The sequence below is a fragment of the Sebastes umbrosus genome, chromosome 20, assembly GCF_015220745.1.
Source record: "Sebastes umbrosus isolate fSebUmb1 chromosome 20, fSebUmb1.pri, whole genome shotgun sequence".
Classification (NCBI taxonomy): Eukaryota; Metazoa; Chordata; class Actinopteri; order Perciformes; family Sebastidae; genus Sebastes; species Sebastes umbrosus.
Window position 1 is genome coordinate 26630014 of NC_051288.1, and position 26520 is coordinate 26656533.

The 26520-nt window shown below is 48.8% G+C and overlaps 3 protein-coding genes, 10 non-coding genes and 1 pseudogene across 16 annotated transcripts in view; 12 read left to right on the forward strand and 2 right to left on the reverse strand.

The window, feature by feature from the left end:
• The window catches only part of LOC119479299 (glutamate receptor ionotropic, delta-1-like), a 555378-nt gene that overhangs the window by 506683 nt on the left and 22175 nt on the right, over window positions 1–26520 (forward strand). For all 4 annotated transcript variants that reach the window (XM_037754721.1, XM_037754723.1, XM_037754722.1 and 1 more), the window contains exon 14: window positions 23847–24042. In XM_037754721.1, the coding sequence (XP_037610649.1) occupies window positions 23847–24042 (196 nt within the window). The remainder of the gene's footprint in view (window positions 1–23846; window positions 24043–26520) is intronic.
• LOC119480105 lies at window positions 528–634 on the forward strand. Its single transcript, XR_005204846.1, has one exon. It is a non-coding gene; the product is annotated as a U6 spliceosomal RNA (small nuclear RNA).
• Window positions 1256–1362, forward strand: LOC119480086. Its single transcript, XR_005204827.1, has one exon. It is a non-coding gene; the product is annotated as a U6 spliceosomal RNA (small nuclear RNA).
• LOC119480088 lies at window positions 1985–2091 on the forward strand. Its single transcript, XR_005204829.1, has one exon. It is a non-coding gene; the product is annotated as a U6 spliceosomal RNA (small nuclear RNA).
• LOC119480089 lies at window positions 2713–2819 on the forward strand. Its single transcript, XR_005204830.1, has one exon. It is a non-coding gene; the product is annotated as a U6 spliceosomal RNA (small nuclear RNA).
• LOC119480090 lies at window positions 3441–3547 on the forward strand. Its single transcript, XR_005204831.1, has one exon. It is a non-coding gene; the product is annotated as a U6 spliceosomal RNA (small nuclear RNA).
• On the forward strand, window positions 4169–4243 carry LOC119480107 (annotated as a pseudogene).
• LOC119479298 lies at window positions 5682–10355 on the reverse strand. The gene is made up of 10 exons (XM_037754720.1): window positions 10085–10355; window positions 9537–9985; window positions 9092–9416; window positions 8730–8975; window positions 7963–8524; window positions 7646–7864; window positions 7213–7550; window positions 6802–7064; window positions 6466–6714; window positions 5682–6368 (listed from the first exon to the last, which is right to left on the reverse strand). Exons 1-10 carry the CDS (start codon window positions 10301–10303, stop codon window positions 5798–5800), a joined length of 3441 nt encoding a protein of 1146 aa, XP_037610648.1. The 5' UTR covers window positions 10304–10355; the 3' UTR covers window positions 5682–5797.
• Window positions 11079–15641, reverse strand: LOC119479300. The gene is made up of 6 exons (XM_037754726.1): window positions 13555–15641; window positions 12833–12855; window positions 12019–12369; window positions 11739–11929; window positions 11375–11650; window positions 11079–11264 (listed from the first exon to the last, which is right to left on the reverse strand). Exons 1-6 carry the CDS (start codon window positions 13937–13939, stop codon window positions 11081–11083), a joined length of 1410 nt encoding a protein of 469 aa, XP_037610654.1. The 5' UTR covers window positions 13940–15641; the 3' UTR covers window positions 11079–11080.
• Window positions 14467–14573, forward strand: LOC119480091. The gene has a single exon (XR_005204832.1). It is a non-coding gene; the product is annotated as a U6 spliceosomal RNA (small nuclear RNA).
• LOC119480092 lies at window positions 15195–15301 on the forward strand. The gene has a single exon (XR_005204833.1). It is a non-coding gene; the product is annotated as a U6 spliceosomal RNA (small nuclear RNA).
• On the forward strand, window positions 15923–16029 carry LOC119480106. The gene has a single exon (XR_005204847.1). It is a non-coding gene; the product is annotated as a U6 spliceosomal RNA (small nuclear RNA).
• Window positions 16651–16757, forward strand: LOC119480093. Its single transcript, XR_005204834.1, has one exon. It is a non-coding gene; the product is annotated as a U6 spliceosomal RNA (small nuclear RNA).
• On the forward strand, window positions 17379–17485 carry LOC119480094. Its single transcript, XR_005204835.1, has one exon. It is a non-coding gene; the product is annotated as a U6 spliceosomal RNA (small nuclear RNA).

The following is a 26520-nucleotide window of genomic DNA, read 5'->3' on the forward strand; positions in this document are numbered from 1 at the left end:
TGCAGAAGCGCATCAGTGCGAGTGCCAGGGGCAAGGGTGTAGGGTCTGTGTCAGTGGCTGGAATGTCCCAAGTGCTGGGGATAACAGATTTGGCATGTGCGGCTTATCCTAGAGATGATTCTACCGAGAGATACTCGGAGCTTGCCGGAGAGGCTCACAGTTGTCCTGGGGTGTGTCTTAAGAGGGGATTACTTCGAGCCTAAGCCCCGCCTCCGGCCTGAAAAGGACACTTGTGCACCGCCCCCCTCCGTGTGTCAGAGCAGTTTAGGACTTATCCTTTTTTTTTTAGTTAAACATGCTGACCGAATTAGCTGCAAGTTTACAGAAATTGCAAAGACATTGATGTCTACAAGGGAAAATCTTCACCCCTAGCCCTGTGGACATTTAAGAGTTTTGGTTCCTAGGCTAGCCCCTAGGCAAACCTAGGCCATCCCAGGCCACCCCACCCTAGGCTAGGCCTGCACCACTGTAGAGGAGTCATTGGGACTACAAGGGGTACAAAAGGTAGGCAGCGCCGGAGGTTCAGTGTGCTTGCTCAGGCAGCACATATGACAAATTGGAATCGGTACAGAGAAGATTAGCATGGCCCCTGCGCAAGGATGACACGCATAACCGTGAAGCGTTTCCACCTTTTGATCTGCCGCCGAGCAAAGGAGTGTTGTAAAACCTTCTCCAGATGGTGTAGGGTCTGTGTCAGTGGTTGGAATTACCGGAGTTCCTTGCCGCATTGCAGAAGCGCATCAGTGCGAGTGCCAGGGGCAAGGGTGTAGGGTCTGTGTCAGTGGCTGGAATGTCCCAAGTGCTGGGGATAACAGATTTGGCATGTGCGGCTTATCCTAGAGATGATTCTACCGAGAGATACTCGGAGCTTGCCGGAGAGGCTCACAGTTGTCCTGGGGTGTGTCTTAAGAGGGGATTACTTCGAGCCTAAGCCCCGCCTCCGGCCTGAAAAGGACACTTGTGCACCGCCCCCCTCCGTGTGTCAGAGCAGTTTAGGACTTATCCTTTTTTTTTTAGTTAAACATGCTGACCGAATTAGCTGCAAGTTTACAGAAATTGCAAAGACATTGATGTCTACAAGGGAAAATCTTCACCCCTAGCCCTGTGGACATTTAAGAGTTTTGGTTCCTAGGCTAGCCCCTAGGCAAACCTAGGCCATCCCAGGCCACCCCACCCTAGGCTAGGCCTGCACCACTGTAGAGGAGTCATTGGGACAACAAGGGGTACAAAAGGTAGGCAGCGCCGGAGGTTCAGTGTGCTTGCTCAGGCAGCACATATGACAAATTGGAATCGATACAGAGAAGATTAGCATGGCCCCTGCGCAAGGATGACACGCATAACCGTGAAGCGTTTCCACTTTTTGATCTGCTGCCGAGCAAAGGAGTGTTGTAAAACCTTCTCCAGATGGTGTAGGGTCTGTGTCAGTGGTTGGAATTACCGGAGTTCCTTGCCGCATTGCAGAAGCGCATCAGTGCGAGTGCCAGGGGCAAGGGTGTAGGGTCTGTGTCAGTGGCTGGAATGTCCCAAGTGCTGGGGATAACAGATTTGGCATGTGCGGCTTATCCTAGAGATGATTCTACCGAGAGATACTCGGAGCTTGCCGGAGAGGCTCACAGTTGTCCTGGGGTGTGTCTTAAGAGGGGATTACTTCGAGCCTAAGCCCCGCCTCCGGCCTGAAAAGGACACTTGTGCACCGCCCCCCCTCCGTGTGTCAGAGCAGTTTAGGACTTATCCTTTTTTTTTTAGTTAAACATGCTGACCGAATTAGCTGCAAGTTTACAGAAATTGCAAAGACATTGATGTCTACAAGGGAAAATCTTCACCCCTAGCCCTGTGGACATTTAAGAGTTTTGGTTCCTAGGCTAGCCCCTAGGCAAACCTAGGCCATCCCAGGCCACCCCACCCTAGGCTAGGCCTGCACCACTGTAGAGGAGTCATTGGGACAACAAGGGGTACAAAAGGTAGGCAGCGCCGGAGGTTCAGTGTGCTTGCTCAGGCAGCACATATGACAAATTGGAATCGATACAGAGAAGATTAGCATGGCCCCTGCGCAAGGATGACACGCATAACCGTGAAGCGTTTCCACTTTTTGATCTGCCGCCGAGCAAAGGAGTGTTGTAAAACCTTCTCCAGATGGTGTAGGGTCTGTGTCAGTGGTTGGAATTACCGGAGTTCCTTGCCGCATTGCAGAAGCGCATCAGTGCGAGTGCCAGGGGCAAGGGTGTAGGGTCTGTGTCAGTGGCTGGAATGTCCCAAGTGCTGGGGATAACAGATTTGGCATGTGCGGCTTATCCTAGAGATGATTCTACCGAGAGATACTCGGAGCTTGCCGGAGAGGCTCACAGTTGTCCTGGGGTGTGTCTTAAGAGGGGATTACTTCGAGCCTAAGCCCCGCCTCCGGCCTGAAAAGGACACTTGTGCACCGCCCCCCTCCGTGTGTCAGAGCAGTTTAGGACTTATCCTTTTTTTTTTAGTTAAACATGCTGACCGAATTAGCTGCAAGTTTACAGAAATTGCAAAGACATTGATGTCTACAAGGGAAAATCTTCACCCCTAGCCCTGTGGACATTTAAGAGTTTTGGTTCCTAGGCTAGCCCCTAGGCAAACCTAGGCCATCCCAGGCCACCCCACCCTAGGCTAGGCCTGCACCACTGTAGAGGAGTCATTGGGACAACAAGGGGTACAAAAGGTAGGCAGCGCCGGAGGTTCAGTGTGCTTGCTCAGGCAGCACATATGACAAATTGGAATCGATACAGAGAAGATTAGCATGGCCCCTGCGCAAGGATGACACGCATAACCGTGAAGCGTTTCCACTTTTTGATCTGCCGCCGAGCAAAGGAGTGTTGTAAAACCTTCTCCAGATGGTGTAGGGTCTGTGTCAGTGGTTGGAATTACCGGAGTTCCTTGCCGCATTGCAGAAGCGCATCAGTGCGAGTGCCAGGGGCAAGGGTGTAGGGTCTGTGTCAGTGGCTGGAATGTCCCAAGTGCTGGGGATAACAGATTTGGCATGTGCGGCTTATCCTAGAGATGATTCTACCGAGAGATACTCGGAGCTTGCCGGAGAGGCTCACAGTTGTCCTGGGGTGTGTCTTAAGAGGGGATTACTTCGAGCCTAAGCCCCGCCTCCGGCCTGAAAAGGACACTTGTGCACCGCCCCCCTCCGTGTGTCAGAGCAGTTTAGGACTTATCCTTTTTTTTTTAGTTAAACATGCTGACCGAATTAGCTGCAAGTTTACAGAAATTGCAAAGACATTGATGTCTACAAGGGAAAATCTTCACCCCTAGCCCTGTGGACATTTAAGAGTTTTGGTTCCTAGGCTAGCCCCTAGGCAAACCTAGGCCATCCCAGGCCACCCCACCCTAGGCTAGGCCTGCACCACTGTAGAGGAGTCATTGGGACAACAAGGGGTACAAAAGGTAGGCAGCGCCGGAGGTTCAGTGTGCTTGCTCAGGCAGCACATATGACAAATTGGAATCGATACAGAGAAGATTAGCATGGCCCCTGCGCAAGGATGACACGCATAACCGTGAAGCGTTTCCACTTTTTGATCTGCCGCCGAGCAAAGGAGTGTTGTAAAACCTTCTCCAGATGGTGTAGGGTCTGTGTCAGTGGTTGGAATTACCGGAGTTCCTTGCCGCATTGCAGAAGCGCATCAGTGCGAGTGCCAGGGGCAAGGGTGTAGGGTCTGTGTCAGTGGCTGGAATGTCCCAAGTGCTGGGGATAACAGATTTGGCATGTGCGGCTTATCCTAGAGATGATTCTACCGAGAGATACTCGGAGCTTGCCGGAGAGGCTCACAGTTGTCCTGGGGTGTGTCTTAAGAGGGGATTACTTCGAGCCTAAGCCCCGCCTCCGGCCTGAAAAGGACACTTGTGCACCGCCCCCCTCCGTGTGTCAGAGCAGTTTAGGACTTATCCTTTTTTTTTTAGTTAAACATGCTGACCGAATTAGCTGCAAGTTTACAGAAATTGCAAAGACATTGATGTCTACAAGGGAAAATCTTCACCCCTAGCCCTGTGGACATTTAAGAGTTTTGGTTCCTAGGCTAGCCCCTAGGCAAACCTAGGCCATCCCAGGCCACCCCACCCTAGGCTAGGCCTGCACCACTGTAGAGGAGTCATTGGGACAACAAGGGGTACAAAAGGTAGGCAGCGCCGGAGGTTCAGTGTGCTTGCTCAGGCAGCACATATGACAAATTGGAATCGATACAGAGAAGATTAGCATGGCCCCTGCGCAAAGGATATGGTTCAATCTTCTCTGTGGGAGGAGGGAGGGAAGGGGTGCTCTGCTCCCGTGCACCTGCCGCGGAGCAGGAGGTCGGCGGTTCGACCCCTGCCCGCGGCAAGGATGGAGAAGAGCTTCAAGGTAAGGGCAAGGATGGAGAAGAACTTCAGGGCAAGGGCAAGGATGGAGAAGAACTTCAGGGTAAGGACAAGCAGGGTAAGGGCAAGGATGGAGAAGAACTTCAGGGTAAGATCCAGGATGGAGAAGAACTTCAGGGTAAGGGCAAGGTTGGAGAAGAACTTCAGGGTTAGGGCAAGGAGGATGGAGAAGAACTTCAGGGTAAGGGCAAGGATGGAGAAGCCGGGTAAGATCCAGGATGGAGAAGAACTTCAGGGTAAGGGCAAGGATGGAGAAGATCTTCAGGGTAAGGGCAAGCAGGGTAAGGGCAAGGATGGAGTAAGATCCAGGATGGAGAAGAACTTCAGGGTAAGGGCAAGGATGGAGAAGGACAAGCAAGGTAAGGGAAAGGATGGAGAAGAACTTCAGGGTAAGGGCTAGGATAAGGTTAAGAAGAGCTACAAGATAAGATGTTAAGGTAAGGTTAAGAAGAGCTTAGGATAAGGTTAAGAAGAGCTACAAGATAAGATGTTAAGGTAAAGTTAAGAAGAGCTTAGGATAAGGTTAAGAAGAGCTTAGGATAAGGATGTTAAATTGACTTACTTACAAAGGTAAGTAAGTAAATGAGGTAAATAAAATATGTAGTAGAAATGAAGTAGTAGTAAGTAAGTAAGTAGTAAGTAGTAAGTAAGTAGTGGTATAATAGTACATAGTAAGATGGTTCAAAGCTGTATGATGATGTCAGAAGTTGTGTAATGAATTATAAATGATAAGAAATAATAAAGCTTCCAAACAAATTGCAGATTGCAGACTTTTTCATTTTATTTACAAAACAAAAACAAAACAGCGAAAACAGAGTTAAAGACTAACTGGTGAACATAAAGTACAGTCAAAACATACATCATACATGAAATCAAGGAGGAGAAGGAGGTTAAATAACGCTCCAAAGTTGGGCTAACTTTTAAGGGGCAAGAATTAACTGTCATGTCCATGTTCAAAGGGGTCCCTTGACCTCTGACCTCCAGATGTGTGAATGTAAATGGGTTCTACGGGTACACACAAGTCTCCCCTTTACAGACATGCCCACTTTATGATAATCACATGCAGTTTGAGGCAAAAAACATAGGCTGAGACTGGTGGATCCAATGAGCCCAACTGGATTCATGTGTGATGATGTTAGTCCCCATAGGAGACATTTTATTGACCTCCCTCCCTTTGGTGACCTCTAGGATATTCACAGCCTCATGAAACTTTACAGCCACAAACTAGAGACCTAGAGCATTCAGAGGATGGATGGATCAGACTAGAGACCTAGAGCATTCAGAGGATGGATGGATCAAACTAGAGACCTAGAGCAAAAGTCAAAAGTTTTTTATTCCAAATCACAGCATGGCTTTTTCTCTGGTGTTCCTCTTCCTGTTGACCCACAGTGCTGAGCTGCATCTCAAATGTCCCTCAGTCCCCGCCCTGGTCTCCCCCCCGTGTCCTCATTTCCTCCCTCCATTCCTCCACAGTTTTTCCGCCGGTCAATGCGCAGTACGCGACTCCTCCAATGCGAGTGTGGCCGGTGTCGAGCGTCCTGGGCTGGCCACACTTGCTGCAGGTGTACTGCGCAGTCGGCCGGCGGATTTTGCTCCCGGGTGGCGGCGGCCCTCCAGCGGCTTCGGCCGCCTTCCTCTTCCTGTACATAGTGGACCGGGACAGTTTTTTTGGTACAGGAAGAGGAGGCTGGCCAGCAGATGAGGGTCCTGGCTGCTCCTCATCTGGATGAGGGGGAGGACGGGGACCCTGATGCGAGGGTCCTGGCTGCTCCTCTTCTGGATGAGGGGGAGGAGCGGGACCCTGATGCGAGGGTCCTGGCTGGTCCTCGGGGACATTGAAGCTGAAGGGCTGTCCTTGTCCCACCTGTACAGAGGACAGCCCTTTAGCTGGAGGGAGAGGCTGGACGGCGATAGCTACTGCAGGGACGACGCCAGTTCCCTGCAGCAGCTTGTCCCTCCCCGCGTCTTTCTGGCGCCGAGAGAACCTGGAAGACAAACACAGGCTGTTTTTAGGCTCCTCATCTAACATCAATGACAGTAGAGATTACAACACATCAACACAGCTTCATGTTTAACTCTTACCACTGGGACAGGGTCCTCTGATTCAGCTCAAACAGCTGGATTTCAGTCTGAGCCATCATCCTCGAGCTTGCCAGCACTGCCTCTCTGATGGCCACGTAGTCCGCGAGGACGAGGGACCAGCGGGTCCTCGTGACCCCCCCGAACCGCGTGGCCGCCGGGTGGAGCTGGCAGAGCTGGCTGCAAATGGCCTCCACCAGGCGGCTGGTGCTGGGCCAAGTTGCAGGGCCCGAGTACGGTCCAAGAAGACAGCTGAAAAGAGCACAGTGGAGAGCACAGTGTGGGTTAGTATACAGCAGATATTTAGAGGAAACAGTCATTATTTGAAAACAGTCCTACCGTTCCACACTCTCCTTGCCAGGAAAGGCGGGGCTCTTCCCCTTCGCTGCCTTGAACCGCCCCTTAGGCTGCCTCTCCCGGTATCTGGGAGGGTAGACGACCCGCTGTTTGTCCTGCTCTGGCAGGCGATTCCAGAGCAGGATGAGTCGGTCTACCCTTCTGTCAGAAAGCCCCAGAAGGCTCCGTGTTTCCACCAGGGCCCGGGCCAGCTTCAGGACACGCTCATATCCCGGCTGGCCGTCAGGACCCGTGACATTCTCCTCCTGAGAAGAAACGAGAAAGGAAGAGGAGGATGTGAGCGGTCGCTGGTTTGAGTAAACAGAGGCAGTAAGCACAGAGCGCTGTCAAACGTCTTTGATAATAACATCTTCGCTGTTATCATCATCAGTAGTTTGTAGTCAGTGACCTCACCTCGGTGTCTGAGGAGGGCTGCTGGGAAGCAGGAGCCTGAACCTCTGGGGCCTCGGGAGGGGCATTTTGGTCAGGGGCGGCTGGACCGGATGGCTCAGACCTGGGTGCGTCAGCTGGATCGCCTGACCGGGCTGCTGCCGCCGCCGTGCCGGTGGAGGGGGCATCGGGCTCGAAGACGGTGGGGTCCTCGACGTCCTCCCCGATACCCTCGTCCTCCTCCTCCTCCTCCTCCAGCGACTCGACGGCATCAGCCTCGTCCGGAGTGTCAGGGTCCAAGCTGACATCCTCAAGCACTCTGCCTGTCTGCTGGTACAGGTACTCCACCCCGATGAGCTCCCCTGTTACACAGCAGAATCGGAGAACGGAGGCTTTAGTAAATGCTCCTTTTCCTCACAGTTGAGATGTTGAGATTAAGTGTTTTCCCATCACATACCTGTGTACTCAGCAGGCTTGGTGAAGTCCTTAACCATCTGAAGGCCAAGCACCCTTTGGCTCTTCTGGTTAAGGACGTGCTTGAGGTGGCCACTGTAGGAGTGCAGAGGACCCTCCTGTACCTCAGCTGCTGCTGCTGCCGCTGCTGCGCGGTCCTCGTTCCACCTCGCCAGTCCATCAACCAGGAACGCCTGGAAGTGCTTTGCACTCGCGCGGGTCCCTGAGGAAACAGGTTTTGAATAAAAAATGAATTCATGTTTTAAAGAAATGTGAATACAGGATATATCTTATCACAAGCTGTGAGACACACGCGAGTACCTGGGATGAACCGGTTGAGGTGGAGGTGGAAGGACTCCAAAGACGTGGAGCCCCTCGCGCAGCGATAGACCGGCAGGCTGACTCCGCCCTTTGTCAGCCTGCCGGTCTGGGTGTAGAGCTGTACACCCGGTGGGTCCTGAATGCAGCTGAGGTGGGCCCTCTGCGTACTCCAGATGTCCTGGATGCGGAGAGCGTTCAGCAACGGGACGTCCAGGGTGTTGCGCCCCGCCGGTCCGCCGAAGGTGTCGAGGAGGTCCTGGATGAGGAGTGTCGACTCCTCGGGCCCACGCGTCCGGCGACGGCAGTGGAGCCTCCACTCCTTCTTTGTGATCCTCTTGATCACCTCGGCGTCGGTCGGCGCAACCGTCCCGTGCCTCCCCTCCAGCTGGGACCGCTTAGCTTCGATGAGACGGCGGGCATCTCTGGGGTCCACCTCGAAGATGCAGTGAGACAGCTGCCTCATGAAGGGGGGGTACAGCTCGTGGGTTTCTGTGGTGACACCTGATGCGAAGCGTCGCATCAGGTGCCAGATGTCCAGTCTCACCACGAGCTGTCCCCACTCCTGAGATAGAAGAAACATGATGGTTTAAATTTCATAACCCGTAATGACTGTTATATCCTTGAATCTACAGTTTTTATGATGTTGTAATCACGTAGATTAAAATCCTGGCTTTTGCCCATAATAAATATTGTAACGTGAGATTATTCACGATATTATAATTCTACTGTTATTATCAGTACTAGTATCAACAGTCTCGGATTCACACCGGAAACAAGGCAGCCGTCTTCGACACGCCGTCTCTACTGCAGCAGTCGCGGTCCACGTAGATCAGCTGGGGGGGGGGTACCCCGGCGAGTTGGTACCGCCTCATCAAACCGGCCGCCATCCCGGACAGGCCCTCGGAGCTCTCGGAGCAGGTGAGGACGCTCATGAGGACCTGCCCGTACTCGTTGCCGACGTTAGTAGCCCAGGCGGCCGTGTCAGAGGCGGTACCTGCGAGCTTCTTCGTCACCTTGAGGGAGAGAGATTTCAAATGTTAATATGAGTGTATACACACACACACACACACACAGCTGCGGTGTAAAAGCAGCTGTAAGAAAATATTAAATTGTGACAAACTTGACTCGCCTTCTTGGTGGAATCCATCTTCAAGATGGATCCGAAGGTGGACGTGATCCTGGCCTTGTACTCATCCAGCCGCGTCAGGACGTCGTAGCTGTAGACCGTCAGCAGCCAGATGGGTGAGGGCAGAGGGGGCATCTGGGGCGGCGGTGGAAACCGCCCCCTCACCGAGCACAAGGCCAGGAACTGCTCGCACACGCCGAGGTACTGGATCGCTCTCCGCATCCAGGCGTTTGAGTGGTTCTCCCGCAGGGTGTTGAACAGCCGATTAGCACCGTTGCCCAGAGTGCGGGACCTCAGCTGTGCAACCACCCTCAGGTCACAGGACAGCCTGCGAAAAAACAACACTAACATTATATACGGCCACATGAAAACATCAAACAGGATGTGCAACACAGACTATACAGTAGATAGTATATAGTTGGATTTTTGTATTTATTTAATTTCTTACCTGTACGTAAGTATGGCTGGAAACTGGCAGCTGTAGGTGGGGGACAGCTGCCTTATGATGCCCTGTGACCACCCCACGACCTTCTTCTTACACCGACGGCACTCCAGGTACTCCGTGGCCATGAGATACCAGCCGTCGATGTCCAGGACCCTCCGGATGGTCCTGTACAGCCCAGCCTTTGTCATGGTCCCGGTGCACAAAGGCTGGGGGCATGTCAGCTGCAGATGCCAGATACGGTGCGGCATCCAGAGAAACAGCCGACATGCAAAGAAGGGGTCGGGGGACGCGGGAGGCTGGCTGTAGACCGGCCGGGTTTGGGGCGGGTGGTGCCAGAGGTTCAGCTCGGTGATGAGCCGAGACCTCCCCCTGCTGTCCCTGGAAAACAGCACCCGACCGATCCACTGCTGCTGCTCTACAGTGAGAGCTGCCCGCCAGGACTCAGGCAGCAGCTGGAGAGACAACCAGAGGACATACAGGACATTTTAATATCTGAGGACATCACTTCATGGGGGAGAGCAGCAGTGATTACGTGTGACAGTCACCCTTACCTCAGCGCTGTCAGCAGGTGGTGGGGGAGGGAGGAAGGCTGGTCTGGGCATCTCCTCCTGTTCCTCTGGGGCGGGGGCTTTAGTTGCTGCAAGCGGGGGCGGCGGCGGCGGCGGCGGCGGCATGGCAGCTGCGGGCGGCGGCGGCGGCGGTGGCAGCAGGGCAGCTGCGGGTGGTGGCAGCGGCGGCGAGCGAGCTGGTGACTCTGCCGGCTGGACCATGACGAGGGCTGCTGGAGGCTGCAGGGGGTGGTCTTGGTCCTGTGTGGCCTCCAGCAGCTCCTCGTCTGTGGGCTCATCCAGCAGAGCAGAGACACCAGCTCCCTTCTCAGCTGCTCCTGAGGTGGAGGTGGAGGGAGGTGGATGCTGCAGGAGCGAGAGAGCCTGTACATCTGAGGCTTAAAGAGAAATAAAATATTTCAGTAACATGAAAGAATGAGATGGTCGTGTTAATATTGAGGGACACATTGAGCCAAGCTGCATATAGAAACTACAGGAGCTTAGGAGGCGGCTGTGAACAGAGACAGTGAGGATGAGACAACATGATGACAACAGATTCACCAGGTAGAGTGAGTGATGCAGGGAGCAGCTAGAGGAGTTATGCAGGCAACGAGGGATGAAGACGATGTTATTCTACCAACGAGGGAAAGGGTGATGAAGCGATGTTATTCTACAGATGCACGCATTGGTGATGTTATGACCATTTGGTTTAGTGATTGGAGACGCGCACCAGGCCGACACCAGAACTTACCTGTTGTTTCCTCTCCTTCTCTGATTACAGAAACATTTATAAAGCAAAGTAAAAAAGAAGGGTCAGGAATGAATTCAAACCTTTCTGTTATTAACAATTTGTCACATGATTATTTCTATACTTTTTACTTACACTTCTCCATGTCAACTACCGCCTTGACCAGCTCTTCATCTGTAACCTCCTCAGAGGACACTGAGGAGGTCCGAGCTGGTCTGAAGGGGCTGTAGTGGGAGGCTGTAATCACACAATTAGAGATAACAGAAATATAGAGTGAACACAGGAAATGAAGTTTTACTCAGTATTTCATTTAAGCTGGACTTGCCTGGAAATGCAGGCTTAGGGGCCACCATCTTCTTTACGTGTGCCTGCATTTCCACCGCAGACAGAGAACGCCGCCCGGAGACGAAGGCCGCAAGCGCTGAACCAAGAGGCCTGTAATAAGAATAAATGACACACAGCAACATCTGTAATGAGACAAATACTAACACTCCTTCAGAGAGGTCACCCAGGTACATCAATCAGCTTTACAGTAAAACACGTACTGTGATGCACTCCTGGCTCTCTGGCTTGCAGCCGAGACAGAGACGCTGCTGCTGCTGCTGCTGCTGCTGCTGCTGCTGCTGCTGCTGCTGCTGCTGCTGCTGCTGGCGGCGGCGGCGGCGGCAGCGGCGGCTGTGGTGGTGGATGCAGCAGCTGTGGTGGTGGATGCAGCAGAAGCAGCGCTTGCTCTCTGTCTGTCTCTGCTCCGGACATACCGGACGGCGTTCTCCATCTGCGTGCCTGGAGCTGGCGCCTTCCTCCGGAGGTAGTTGACAAATCTGTACAAATCAGACAACAGTCACATGATTGTAACCATCGATGGTCAGTACAGCAACTTGATTAGAATCCAAATGTTTAACAATTTACCGGATCTTTTTGCGGTCCTCAGACTCGTACAGGCTCTGCAGGGTCTCAAATTTGAAGTCCCCGAAGCCAACAAGGGCCTGTCCCTCCTGACCGGGCTGGAGGGACTTCACCTGCGCCTCCTCAAACGCACGGTGGAACCTGACTGCCTCCACAAAGTCAGGGTACGCTGAGGAGTAGCGGATGAGGGCGTCCTGTAAGTTCACACAGAGGGATAAGAGGAGGTTAAAAACTGTCATCACTCTTTTAATTGTACTATATAAATCAGACTGAAAGACTCCACCTTGTTGGCCATTAACGGGGACTGAGACCCCGACTTCTCTCGCTCCTTCTGGTGGGAGGCGACCAGATTGACGGCATAGCCCACGTCATTCTCCAGGAGCCAGTGGAAGGTCTTGCCCAGGTACCGACCAAACTGGAACTTCCACCGGCTCAGGACGAGGGTGGCGTTGGCGGTGTCGCCACCCTCAGAGGCGACGTGGGCCCAGGCCTCAGCATCCACCTCCTCCGGTTTCTTTGCCCTGAATGGGGCTTGGCCCCCGGCTGCCTGCCGAGGGCCAAAGGCTTGGGCCTCTGCCGAGGACTTCAGCAGAAGGGTCCCGTTGGGGGCCCTCCTAAAAGTTGGATGTTCCATCTGAACAGAGAAAATGGACATCAGCAGTATTCAGCACATATATATATATATATATATATACATATATATATATATATATAAAACAATAGTACTACTCCATAAAGTGGGGAAAGAGGGAGAAGAGGATCTGCTACACAGAGGATTCATCCCGCTGAGTCTTGTCCATTAGTGTGGGTTTTATTATTTATTCTTGTCAACAGTCTGTGTGAGCAGAGGCAGGGATTGGCTGTATTGTCCTCCACGACGCCGTGGTTAAGCAGTAGAAACAGAGCTGATCACATATATATATTTATATATTTATATATATATATATATATATATATATATATACATATATATATATATGTATATATATATATATATATATATATATATATATATATATATACTATACTGCAGTAAATACTTGAGATGATAAGAATAGGAAATGCTAATGATGATGAAGAAAGGACGTAGTACTTACAGTTATAGTTTTGAAAGTAGTATCTATAATATAACAGACAGGAAAAACACAGTTAGATTACAGTATTTTTATCCACTCACATACATTACAGTATATCATCATGAATACCAAACTAACTAAGAGCAGGGCTAACCCAATTACACACTCATTGTACCACCACACCAAATTCCATTCGCAAATTTAACACTTTAACGTTTCTTTTATCTAGGTATCATGTACTTTTCCCAAATATGTGTTGGTGTCTTTTTGAAAAACCCTCATGAACCACTTTTCACATCGGCATAAATTACATCCACCTCACAGCTTTATTTAAACAGAGAACGGGTCACTTTTAAGGCTGGCTGCAGGTAAACACCTCAACATTTAATCAGCTGTTATTTAACAGGAGTCTGGCGGTGTGAGAGCAGCCAGCTACTGAGATAAAGAGAGCCGATTAAAACGGGTTAAACAGCATGAACGTTAGCTGGTTAACACGAAGCAGTGATTCATAGTGTAACGTTATAAGTTCATAGGGTAACATTAAAGTTTTAAGTTATTAAAACTATAAACTATAATCTCTATAGCATCACGGTGGTTGTTGACATCACTCAGATATCAGTCAACGGGCCGTAAAAAGCCGTAAAAACACCTCAGCTATCTCCGCGCGGTAACGTCAGACATGAATGTGTGTTTTTATAGAGTTATACGCTCATAATTAATGAATAATAACATATTTAACTCACGTAGTAGCGCCGCTGTCAGTCTGACGGCGAGAATCCAAGACGGAGGATGTTCGCTTTGGCTTTGACCCGCCCTACGAGGCTCCCGATTGGCTCCGGCCAATTGTGTCACCGACCTGATTGGACGGCAAAAGCTTGGATAGTCTGACTGGCTCCGGCCAATTGTGTCACCGATCCGATTGGCTCTCGCCAACTGTGTCAGGGCTTGTTCCAAATGTGTCAAATTCACAGAGAAGATTGAGATCAGCGAGGCGCAAGGATGACACGCATAACCGTGAAGCGTTTCCACTTTTTGATCTGCCGCCGAGCAAAGGAGTGTTGTAAAACCTTCTCCAGATGGTGTAGGGTCTGTGTCAGTGGTTGGAATTACCGGAGTTCCTTGCCGCATTGCAGAAGCGCATCAGTGCGAGTGCCAGGGGCAAGGGTGTAGGGTCTGTGTCAGTGGCTGGAATGTCCCAAGTGCTGGGGATAACAGATTTGGCATGTGCGGCTTATCCTAGAGATGATTCTACCGAGAGATACTCGGAGCTTGCCGGAGAGGCTCACAGTTGTCCTGGGGTGTGTCTTAAGAGGGGATTACTTCGAGCCTAAGCCCCGCCTCCGGCCTGAAAAGGACACTTGTGCACCGCCCCCCTCCGTGTGTCAGAGCAGTTTAGGACTTATCCTTTTTTTTTTAGTTAAACATGCTGACCGAATTAGCTGCAAGTTTACAGAAATTGCAAAGACATTGATGTCTACAAGGGAAAATCTTCACCCCTAGCCCTGTGGACATTTAAGAGTTTTGGTTCCTAGGCTAGCCCCTAGGCAAACCTAGGCCATCCCAGGCCACCCCACCCTAGGCTAGGCCTGCACCACTGTAGAGGAGTCATTGGGACAACAAGGGGTACAAAAGGTAGGCAGCGCCGGAGGTTCAGTGTGCTTGCTCAGGCAGCACATATGACAAATTGGAATCGATACAGAGAAGATTAGCATGGCCCCTGCGCAAGGATGACACGCATAACCGTGAAGCGTTTCCACTTTTTGATCTGCCGCCGAGCAAAGGAGTGTTGTAAAACCTTCTCCAGATGGTGTAGGGTCTGTGTCAGTGGTTGGAATTACCGGAGTTCCTTGCCGCATTGCAGAAGCGCATCAGTGCGAGTGCCAGGGGCAAGGGTGTAGGGTCTGTGTCAGTGGCTGGAATGTCCCAAGTGCTGGGGATAACAGATTTGGCATGTGCGGCTTATCCTAGAGATGATTCTACCGAGAGATACTCGGAGCTTGCCGGAGAGGCTCACAGTTGTCCTGGGGTGTGTCTTAAGAGGGGATTACTTCGAGCCTAAGCCCCGCCTCCGGCCTGAAAAGGACACTTGTGCACCGCCCCCCTCCGTGTGTCAGAGCAGTTTAGGACTTATCCTTTTTTTTTTAGTTAAACATGCTGACCGAATTAGCTGCAAGTTTACAGAAATTGCAAAGACATTGATGTCTACAAGGGAAAATCTTCACCCCTAGCCCTGTGGACATTTAAGAGTTTTGGTTCCTAGGCTAGCCCCTAGGCAAACCTAGGCCATCCCAGGCCACCCCACCCTAGGCTAGGCCTGCACCACTGTAGAGGAGTCATTGGGACAACAAGGGGTACAAAAGGTAGGCAGCGCCGGAGGTTCAGTGTGCTTGCTCAGGCAGCACATATGACAAATTGGAATCGATACAGAGAAGATTAGCATGGCCCCTGCGCAAGGATGACACGCATAACCGTGAAGCGTTTCCACTTTTTGATCTGCCGCCGAGCAAAGGAGTGTTGTAAAACCTTCTCCAGATGGTGTAGGGTCTGTGTCAGTGGTTGGAATTACCGGAGTTCCTTGCCGCATTGCAGAAGCGCATCAGTGCGAGTGCCAGGGGCAAGGGTGTAGGGTCTGTGTCAGTGGCTGGAATGTCCCAAGTGCTGGGGATAACAGATTTGGCATGTGCGGCTTATCCTAGAGATGATTCTACCGAGAGATACTCGGAGCTTGCCGGAGAGGCTCACAGTTGTCCTGGGGTGTGTCTTAAGAGGGGATTACTTCGAGCCTAAGCCCCGCCTCCGGCCTGAAAAGGACACTTGTGCACCACCCCCCTCCGTGTGTCAGAGCAGTTTAGGACTTATCCTTTTTTTTTTAGTTAAACATGCTGACCGAATTAGCTGCAAGCTTATAGAAATTGCAAAGACATTGATGTCTACAAGGGAAAATCTTCACCCCTAGCCCTGTGGACATTTAAGAGTTTTGGTTCCTAGGCTAGCCCCTAGGCAAACCTAGGCCATCCCAGGCCACCCCACCCTAGGCTAGGCCTGCACCACTGTAGAGGAGTCATTGGGACAACAAGGGGTACAAAAGGTAGGCAGCGCCGGAGGTTCAGTGTGCTTGCTCAGGCAGCACATATGACAAATTGGAATCGATACAGAGACGATTAGCATGGCTCCTGCGCAAGGATGACACGCATAACCGTGAAGCGTTTCCACTTTTTGATCTGCCGCCGAGCAAAGGAGTGTTGTAAAACCTTCTCCAGATGGTGTAGGGTCTGTGTCAGTGGTTGGAATTACCGGAGTTCCTTGCCGCATTGCAGAAGCGCATCAGTGCGAGTGCCAGGGGCAAGGGTGTAGGGTCTGTGTCAGTGGCTGGAATGTCCCAAGTGCTGGGGATAACAGATTTGGCATGTGCGGCTTATCCTAGAGATGATTCTACCGAGAGATACTCGGAGCTTGCCGGAGAGGCTCACAGTTGTCCTGGGGTGTGTCTTAAGAGGGGATTACTTCGAGCCTAAGCCCCGCCTCCGGCCTGAAAAGGACACTTGTGCACCGCCCCCCTCCGTGTGTCAGAGCAGTTTAGGACTTATCCTTTTTTTTTTAGTTAAACATGCTGACCGAATTAGCTGCAAGTTTACAGAAATTGCAAAGACATTGATGTCTACAAGGGAAAATCTTCACCCCTAGCCCTGTGGACATTTAAGAGTTTTGGTTCCTAGGCTAGCCCCTAGGCAAACCTAGGCCATCCCAGGCCACCCCACCCTAGGCTAGGCCTGCACCACTGTAGAGGAGTCATTGGGACAACAAGGGGTACAAAAGGTAGGCAGCGCCGGAGGTTCAGTGTGCTTGCTCAGGCAGCACATATGACAAATTGGAATCGATACAGAGAAGATTAGCATGGCCCCTGCGCAAGGATGACACGCATAACCGTGAAGCGTTTCCACTTTTTGATCTGCCGCCGAGCAAAGGAGTGTTGTAAAACCTTCTCCAGATGGTGTAGGGTCTGTGTCAGTGGTTGGAATTACCGGAGTTCCTTGCCGCATTGCAGAAGCGCATCAGTGCGAGTGCCAGGGGCAAGGGTGTAGGGTCTGTGTCAGTGGCTGGAATGTCCCAAGTGCTGGGGATAACAGATTTGGCATGTGCAGCTTATCCTAGAGATGATTCTACCGAGAGATACTCGGAGCTTGCCGGAGAGGCTCACAGTTGTCCTGGGGTGTGTCTTAAGAGGGGATTACTTCGAGCCTAAGCCCCGCCTCCGGCCTGAAAAGGACACTTGTGCACCGCCCCCCTCCGTGTGTCAGAGCAGTTTAGGACTTATCCTTTTTTTTTTAGTTAAACATGCTGACCGAATTAGCTGCAAGTTTACAGAAATTGCAAAGACATTGATGTCTACAAGGGAAAATCTTCACCCCTAGCCCTGTGGACATTTAAGAGTTTTGGTTCCTAGGCTAGCCCCTAGGCAAACCTAGGCCATCCCAGGCCACCCCACCCTAGGCTAGGCCTGCACCACTGTAGAGGAGTCATTGGGACAACAAGGGGTACAAAAGGTAGGCAGCGCCGGAGGTTCAGTGTGCTTGCTCAGGCAGCACATATGACAAATTGGAATCGATACAGAGAAGATTAGCATGGCCCCTGCGCAAGGATGACACGCATAACCGTGAAGCGTTTCCACTTTTTGATCTGCCGCCGAGCAAAGGAGTGTTGTAAAACCTTCTCCAGATGGTGTAGGGTCTGTGTCAGTGGTTGGAATTACCGGAGTTCCTTGCCGCATTGCAGAAGCGCATCAGTGCGAGTGCCAGGGGCAAGGGTGTAGGGTCTGTGTCAGTGGCTGGAATGTCCCAAGTGCTGGGGATAACAGATTTGGCATGTGCGGCTTATCCTAGAGATGATTCTACCGAGAGATACTCGGAGCTTGCCGGAGAGGCTCACAGTTGTCCTGGGGTGTGTCTTAAGAGGGGATTACTTCGAGCCTAAGCCCCGCCTCCGGCCTGAAAAGGACACTTGTGCACCGCCCCCCTCCGTGTGTCAGAGCAGTTTAGGACTTATCCTTTTTTTTTTAGTTAAACATGCTGACCGAATTAGCTGCAAGTTTACAGAAATTGCAAAGACATTGATGTCTACAAGGGAAAATCTTCACCCCTAGCCCTGTGGACATTTAAGAGTTTTGGTTCCTAGGCTTGTCATGGGAAGTGACTGTTGTGTTGCTTACGATGGGAAATGAGAGATAACATTTATTCATACATGAGATAAATTGGCAAAAACATGACCGTGTACCTGAGCTGTACTTGTTTGTCAAGTATGTCAAGTGTGTGCTCGTGCTTTCAGTCCTGGGAGAAATGCTTTTCTACTCAGAACACACATTTAATAATAGGTTGCGTCCATGTTGTGTGGAAGTAAAAACTAAATAGAACAAAAACAGAGTACCATTTGGTCTCGTTTCTGGTGCCATACTCGCCAACTTTCCCGATTTTCCTGGGAGACTTAGTTTTTCATTGCCATTTCCCGGTTTCCCGGTGGCAGTCTATGCTCCCAACACAGCGCAGTTTGAGCTCACGTTTAAACTGCGCTCGCCACAGCGTGCAGCGCCCAAAGTTGGGCTTCGCTCGACGCTGCAAAATGTCGCCATGGTGCGGCGCAAGCCATTAGAAATTATGTTTTTTTTTTTTGGGAGTGCAGTCGTGCCGTTATCCCGTTGTGTCTGAAAGGACCTTCAGTGAGTGAGAGATGGAGAATACTAAGAGAAAGAAATACTCAAGGGGGAGCAAAAATAAATAAAAACTGATGAATATTACTTTAAGCCAGATATTCACACGCCAAGTTCACACCAGAGCGGCGAATTATTCAGTTTTCTTTGAAATATGAAATATGAACAAAACAAGGTGTCCGACGATTAGACGCTGGTTATCTGGCATGATGTTTGTACCAGTCTGGACTGGAAACAGTCGTTGGTTCTTTGAAGGTGAAATCTAAGCAGGTTATCCAGCGGGACACACACACCCACACACACCCACACACACACACACAGAGGGGTGATGGTGGTTGAATCGCGGGATAAAAAGATGGTTCAGACTTTGATGTTCTCTTTGGGGTGAATCAAAAAAATGCTGGTTTTGATCTTCTGCCTGTAATGCTGGCTGGGACTGTTGACACCACTTCGCCCTCAACACCCAGAGCTGTTTGATAAATGCCCACTTTACATCACTATCATTTGGGCTGGGACGATACACCTATCTCACAATTGCATATGTATTGCGATTTTTAAGTATTGCGATTCTACAAGTATTATGATTTATTGTGATGTTTGTTAACTTTTTTAACACTAGACCATGGGAAAAAGTAAATGAAATAGTAAATGAATCCAGTAAAAATGTTTGATTTCCAGCATGTATGTAGTCAGAGATGTCCTGAAGTCAAATATATCAGGATCATTATCAGGAGTTACTATTATTTGTTTTATACTTCTGGTGAATATAATCCAATCAATCTTATTTCCATAGATGTATTTTGTATATACAGTTCCCTTTGTTAACACCTTATTTTGAAAAGCGGACGTAGTCTCACATGTCTACTTCCTCTGACTTCTCCAAGGTGGTCTCTAGCTCTCCCGTCAGCTCCGTTCTCTTTATCCATCCATGGTCAGCTCCATCGGGGCCGTTTCAATGCAGAGAACTTAAATGTCAGTATCTGGGTGCTCTACAGTCGTAGCGTCGGCCCATTTGACCACGGAGACGAGAACGATGGCCGGCTCGACCGCAACGTTACCGCGATATGATAACGTTTCCTGTCCGTGACAGAGTTAGCATGCAGCTTTAGCCGTGATGTCTAGCTCTGCTTTTCCTGTCAATGTGTGAAACCCAAAGTGTTTCCATCGTTTACTGGATGTGTAGTGTTTACCACGCTGGATTTAACATGTGAGGGTGCAGGTCGTATCCACGCAGACCCTCCAACGTTTTATACTTTCTCGTTTCGTCTGGCTGAGGTTTGTTTTGGTTGACGGATACGGAACGGATATGACGTCACGTTACTCAGACTACAACAATAAAAGCAGTAACTTCCTCCACATAGACTCAAATGAAGCAAATGTATTGAAAAATGTGGTCGTTGTCAAATTCTGTTTGATAGAACGTCTCTGGTCAATAAGTCGATCTGTTTACAGTGTGGAGAATCTGCAGTAACTGTTACCCAACGTCAAGATAATCTGATCTCAGCTCAGTTTTAAATAAATTGATGTGAGGATCAATCTGACTGATCAAGGATTCAATGTGATCGACTGGTTCTGCAGGCAGATCATAAATATTTCCACAAGCTTTAAGTACAAACTTTTCTGGTTTTCCAGTTTTTGTTATTTCATGAAATTACATCCTGTGAAACACCAATCATACCTGGAGGTCTGTGTTTATCACTGTGTGTCTGGAACATTAAATTACAGCCCATCTGAACTGATTCAGGTTCAGGAGGTTCACTGTGATGAAAGCTGCTGATTGGACGTCCGTGTGATGATTATTCTCTTCTCAACAAGGAGGAAATAGTGCATTTTGTTGGGGACTATTTTCAGCGGTGGATTAATCCACATCTGGTTCTCTAGTATTTGGGAACACTGCAAACACACATCTCATCATGCAGAGTTACATCCTACCAAATTTATATATTTTTATTCATAAAGCTTTACGTGAAATGCAAACGTTGGAACGCTCCAGAACTCCTCCTCTCTCTATTCTCAGCATCTGCAGCGTTGCAGAATAAACCGCCGCTTCCCACAGAACCAGAGTAGAGGTCATTGTGTTCTCCGCTAACAACAGGAGGGTTAAATGTTAAATGTTTACACCAGAGACTTTCTGCTTTTCCACATGCATTAAGTACTTGAACTCTGGTGTCATTTCTTTATGGAGAAATATTCACGCTGAGGGCTTTTTTTTATAACTGCATCAACTTCAACTTCTTCTACTTCACAGCCTCGCTGGTGGGTTTGTTAAATTACACATGATTTGCAGCTTTTTTCTCTTGAGGTGATTAGAGAGCATCCATCTTTTTTTAGGGTGCCTCCTTAGGATTAATAATCAAATGTGCGAGAAACCGTTAAGCCGTTAACAGCAGTGCTGCGGTGGAGTGGCGGGGCGGCGATGTTGAGTTGAGGCTTCATGTGGACAGAATACAGAGAGACATGTTCTCTACTAACGAACCGCCACAGAGGCGGATCAGGACAATCAGTTTAAATAAGGTTACACAGAGAGTCTGCATGGAACAACTGGATCTAAATCTATACATGTTGTGATCCTAACGCTGCTTCCTAGAAGTTATTTATTATCAAATGCACAACAATCACAATATAGCCATCTATTTTCCGTGTAGTGTATTTATGTAGTTTGGCTTGATGTTGCACCCAGCTTGTAAATGTGAATTAATATTTTTTTAGTTGATTTAAAAGACCTTGATTTGTTGAGTGACTCATTGTAAAAGCTCCACAGACGATAACGGATGAGTCTCTGAGGTCCTTCAGAATAAGGCTGACAGGTTTCATATATCTGCTAAATGTAATAGTCCTTTTTATCATTGCAGCTTTTATTCATGTTTTCACGGAGAATCAAACAGCAGGGAAGCAGAACTGATGCCCAAAAAGCTGCTCTGATAAAAGATGAGTCCCGTAAACGTCCGCCTGCACATGAATACTGTTTGAAGTTAATTCCAGATAAATAAATTGCTCGGCTGTTGATGATATTAATTGAATGATGATGTTGAATCGTACAGTCGTCCCCTCGAGGGATGCGCAGACTGGATTATATTCCATACATCTGCAAAATCCAATTAGACTTCCTCTCTAACCTCCACCAGCGCTGCAATTATCTAATTAAAACTGCAGCGGCGTTATTAACGTTTCAGTCAACAGCGTCCTGGCAGCGGCGGCTCATCTCTGTTCATTCAGTCCCACGTGCACGACAACACGGTCCAAAATTAATACGGACATTAAGACAAAATCCAATTCCAACACTATAAACATCCTGTGACGTACCGCCGGAGAGAACAGGACGTGTTTTATGAGTCTTTCCTCGTAAACATCCATCACTGCAACAACAAGTGAACCTGAACCTCCAGCTAGAACCGGACCTCCCGCTGATAGAACCAGACTACCTGACACGTCCCGTCAGCGTGTCCAAACAGAGAAACATCTGCTGCACTAATGCGTCATGTCCCACCTGTCATTATAATATATTATAATATATAGCTCGTTAGCATCGGGGGATGTGACGGCATTAATAACACACTAAACAGGGAACCACATGTTCAGTCAGTCCTGATCACTCTGATCATTTACTGTCACTTCCTGTTTGAGACCCACAGATTTTATTGGTACTGTTGTTGGTTGTCATTTAAAAGCATTTTTTATTTATGTCGGTTTATTTATTTGTTTTTTCTTAAAAGTAGGGCTGTCAATCAATTAAAATGTTTAATTGCAAATTAATTGCACATTTTTTATCTGTTCTAAATGAACCTTAAAGGGAGAGTATTTAATCCTCTTATCAACATGGGAGTGGATAAATATGCTGCTTTATGCAAATGTATGTATATATTTATTATTGTAAATAAATTAACAACACAAAACAATGACAGATATTGATCCAGAAACCCTCACAGGTACTGCATTTAGCATAAAACAATATGCTCAAATCATAACATGGCAAACTGCAGCCCAACAGGCAACAACAGCTGTCAGTGTGTCAGTGTGCTGACTTGACTATGACTTGCCCCAAACTGCATGTGATTATCATAAAGTGGGCATGTCTGTAAAGGGGAGACTCGTGGGTACCCATAGAACCCATTTACATTCACTGATCTGGAGGTCAGAGGTCAAGGGACCCCTTTGAACATGGACATGACAGTTTTTCCTCGCCAAAATTTAGCGCAAGTTTGCAGCGTTATTTAACCTCCTTCATGACTAGCTGGTCTGACATGGTTGGTACTGATGGATTCATCAGGTTTTATAATTCCATAGGATACCAGTATCTGACCTTTTCTTTTGCGTTTCTTTTGGACATTTTTAAACATTTTTCAGACTTTTGTGCAAGTTTGGAGCATTATTTAACCTCCTGAGTCCGCTACAACCTAAAAATCACAAGTTGCGTTAATGCGTTAAAGAAATTAGTGGCGTTAAAACTAATTTGCATTAATGTATTATTACCGTGTTAACATTGACAGCCCTAATAATAAACAACAGTATTCGTATATGCAGGTTTCATGATGCAGTTTTAAAATTCACTTTTAATTTTTCAGAGTACCAAATCAATCTTTTTTTTTTTCTTTTCATCTTTACTTTTGTTTATTAGAAAATCAATATTGTTCCTGATGTTTGTTTTGATGAATTTCTAACTGCTGCTGTTGTTATTCTTTCTTATTAAAATAAAAACCACTCTGTGTCGATCAAACATTTCGAGGCAGCTACGAGAAACTAATCAGTCGGTCTCGAAGGGTGTCGCTGATTAAAAACTGGTCTCCAACCTCTTCTGTGTCCACGGGCTTTAAAAAGACAGCAAATCACTTTACTGTCATATCTGAGCTCTTCTTAAGAACAGAGCCATCATTCTATTTACTGTCAACCTTCAAGTCAGAACAAGTTACAATTATTACACATATTCTAGAGAAGAAAAAAACATAAAATATGACTTAAATACAAGACCATGAAGTATGAGGATACAATTCACAGAAAATATACCTGAACAGTTTAACGAATGACTGAAATCTGAAGTTTTGTGAGTTTGTTTTTAAATACTTGGTTGGTGGAGAACAGTGGCCGAAATCTGGCACATTGATTGATTGACGAGTGGCCCAAAGGTGGGCCGAGTTTGGCCAACTGGAGCTGATTGTTGGCCAAATGTAGACCCCCAAACCCCCAACCAAACCCTGCGCAAACATGTGGGACACTGCTGAGTGTGTCAACACGGGAATAAAAAACACGCTATTTTACATTCTTATTAACTGAGATGTCCGCATATTTGGACACCGTAACAGCGCCTCACTCGTGTCTCCGTGTCTCTGTGTCCTCCAGGTCGTTCCAGGATTTGGCGCGGCAGATCGACGTGGACTACGGCACGGTGAGGGACTCGGCGGTCTACGACTACTTCAGGAACAAAGGCACCAACCCTCTGGAGCAGGACAGCACCTACGCAGAGCTGTGGAGGACCATCAGCAAGAACAACGGCATGGACTACTCCGTGTCCAGCCCGTCGGAGGGCATACGCAAGGTAAGACCGTCTGTGTGGGCTTTTTCTATGGTGTTCCTCAAGGTCTCGGTGTCTTAATGTGGTATTTTGGAGGGATTATTGATCATTTTTATCAATTCTCCAGTGGTGAAAAAATGGTTAAAGGGTCACCTATTATGCAAAATGCACTTTTCCATGTCTTTTAAACATCAATATCTGTCCCCAGTGTGGTATATGTGCTGTTGTATCGGAGCCGTTTTGTGAGTACGAGTACATGAGCACAGTATCGGACCCGATATCCGATACTGGTATCGGTATCGGTGCATCCCTGACCTAAACATAACCTTCTTCAGCGGAGGCAACTGACCGTGTGTTGACCTGACGTTAGTGAAGTCATGAAGAAAAAATAATGTTCATCTCCTGCATCGGCGAGTTTCTAATCTCAATTACCGGAGCATCAACAGGAAGAGTGTCTGAATGGAGCCGTATCAATACTCATATATTTAAATTACATATTTTGAAGTGTAATCTGAGCTTCTTGTTCGAGACTCTGAATCTTCCGTGAACTAATGAGCCGGTCTATCAGTCACTATATGTGATATGAAGAGTCTTCATCGTCTGTGATTCACTCTGATGTCATCGTCACCATCAGGTTTTGTGTGTGTTTAATGTCACATGGAGCTGTAAACACACACCTCCTGTTTTATTCACAGCAGGCAAACATACAAAGACACTCCTCTGTTTACCCATTACTTAATTGCAACAGCAGTTGTGAACAATACACCAATTAGTGAGGCAGTGTGTGTGTGTGCGTGTGTTTGTGTGTGTGTGTTTGTGTACAGCATTATGCTCATAGATCTCCCAAAAATCCGATGACAAATTAGCGTCGGAGACAAATCGGCTCTTAGCGCATCCATTATTCAGCCATTTGCATGATAAACATCCCTCCACCACCCTACCACGTGTTCTTCGACGTATTCTCCCAACACTAACCCCAAACACACTCACACACACATTTTAATCAGTTGTATTACTACCGTCGAGTGCTTTTCCAATACAGAGCCGCTCGGCTGCCCCCCCCGCCAGTCCTCCCACTCACATCCCAACAGTGAAGCTGCACCGAGGACTTTGTTTTGGAGGCGAGAGCTTCTTTATCACTGAGAATAGTGAGCAGAGTGAGACGTGGTGCAGAGAAGCTCTCAGCTCTGACTGTAACATCAGCCGCACTGAACGTCTTTATAACACCGCTGTCTGATCACTATCCACTCCACGGACTAGTGCTGCACGCTATACCGATACTATAAATAAGGGATGCACCGATACCAGTATCGGGTATCGGGTCGATACTGTACTCATGTACTCGCAAAACAGCTCCGATACAACGGCACCGATACCACGTTACGGCAGCGTGACGTTAACCTCTCGTCACCGTCTTTCAGGTCCTATCGCACGCGCTCACGCTCCACCTCCCTGACGGTGCGGGCGAGATGGGCCGTCGAGGCGCCCGATCCCGCGGGGCTGGGATCCCACCTCAGCTGGTGCGTGCCGGCCCTCACTTTCATTGCGCCACGGGGTTTTGCTTGCACCCTCTGACTCACGCATGCGTTAGACTCCTTGGGCCGTGTTTCAAGACGGGTCGGGTGGGTTGCCGACATTGCAAAGACCCCTGACGCCTTTCACGTGGGTCGAGCCCCGCCCAGGAGGCACGACGCGGTTAGGGCGCACTGAGGACAGTCCGCCCCGGACGACAGTCGCACCCCGTTTTTGAGCACCTCAAAAATGTGATTCATCTTAATATTAATAATAATTCCTACAGTTCCCGACGTTCATAAGTGTCTTCAGATGAGCCTGATATCACATGTCTCTGTGTATGTGAGCTGACTGTAGATCTGAGGTTTGTGTCGTCTCCTTTGATTCATACAAGCCTTTTTTCCTGCTGAACGCTGCTCCGCTCTCAGCATCCTAGCGTGGCGTCACGTAGCTTAGCATCGACGTCGCACAGCTTTATTCCTCCCAGTTACCTGGAGAGAGAAAGAAAAAAACCCCACTGTTACTTACACGATGAGAGGTAAACACAAAGAGAGCCTGCCGAGGCTAACGGCAGCAGCTACAGGCGATCAGACGTGGACGTGGTTGTAATTAGGCTGTAACAGCGTGAACGGATCCGATGACTGAAGTCTCCGTGTTACCCTACGAGGAGGGAGGAGAGAGAGCGGCGTACCCACACTTTGTTCATGTGTTGGTTCAATTAGCAGTGACATCGAGCAGGTGGAAGTGAAAACAGATGCTCCTGCAGCAGTTCTGCTGACACAGTGAAAACACCCACATCCTCATCTACTTACTCTCCTCCTCCTCCTCCTCCTCCTCCTCCTCCTCCTCACCCCATCACCTCCTCTGCAACAAATACAAACCCCCACATGTTACGTTAAAATCACGTTTTATAAAATGACACTTTTATCGGCCAAGTTATCAGAAGTTTTGACACAAAATGAAGAATCTTATTGTGATTATAAGAGGAGT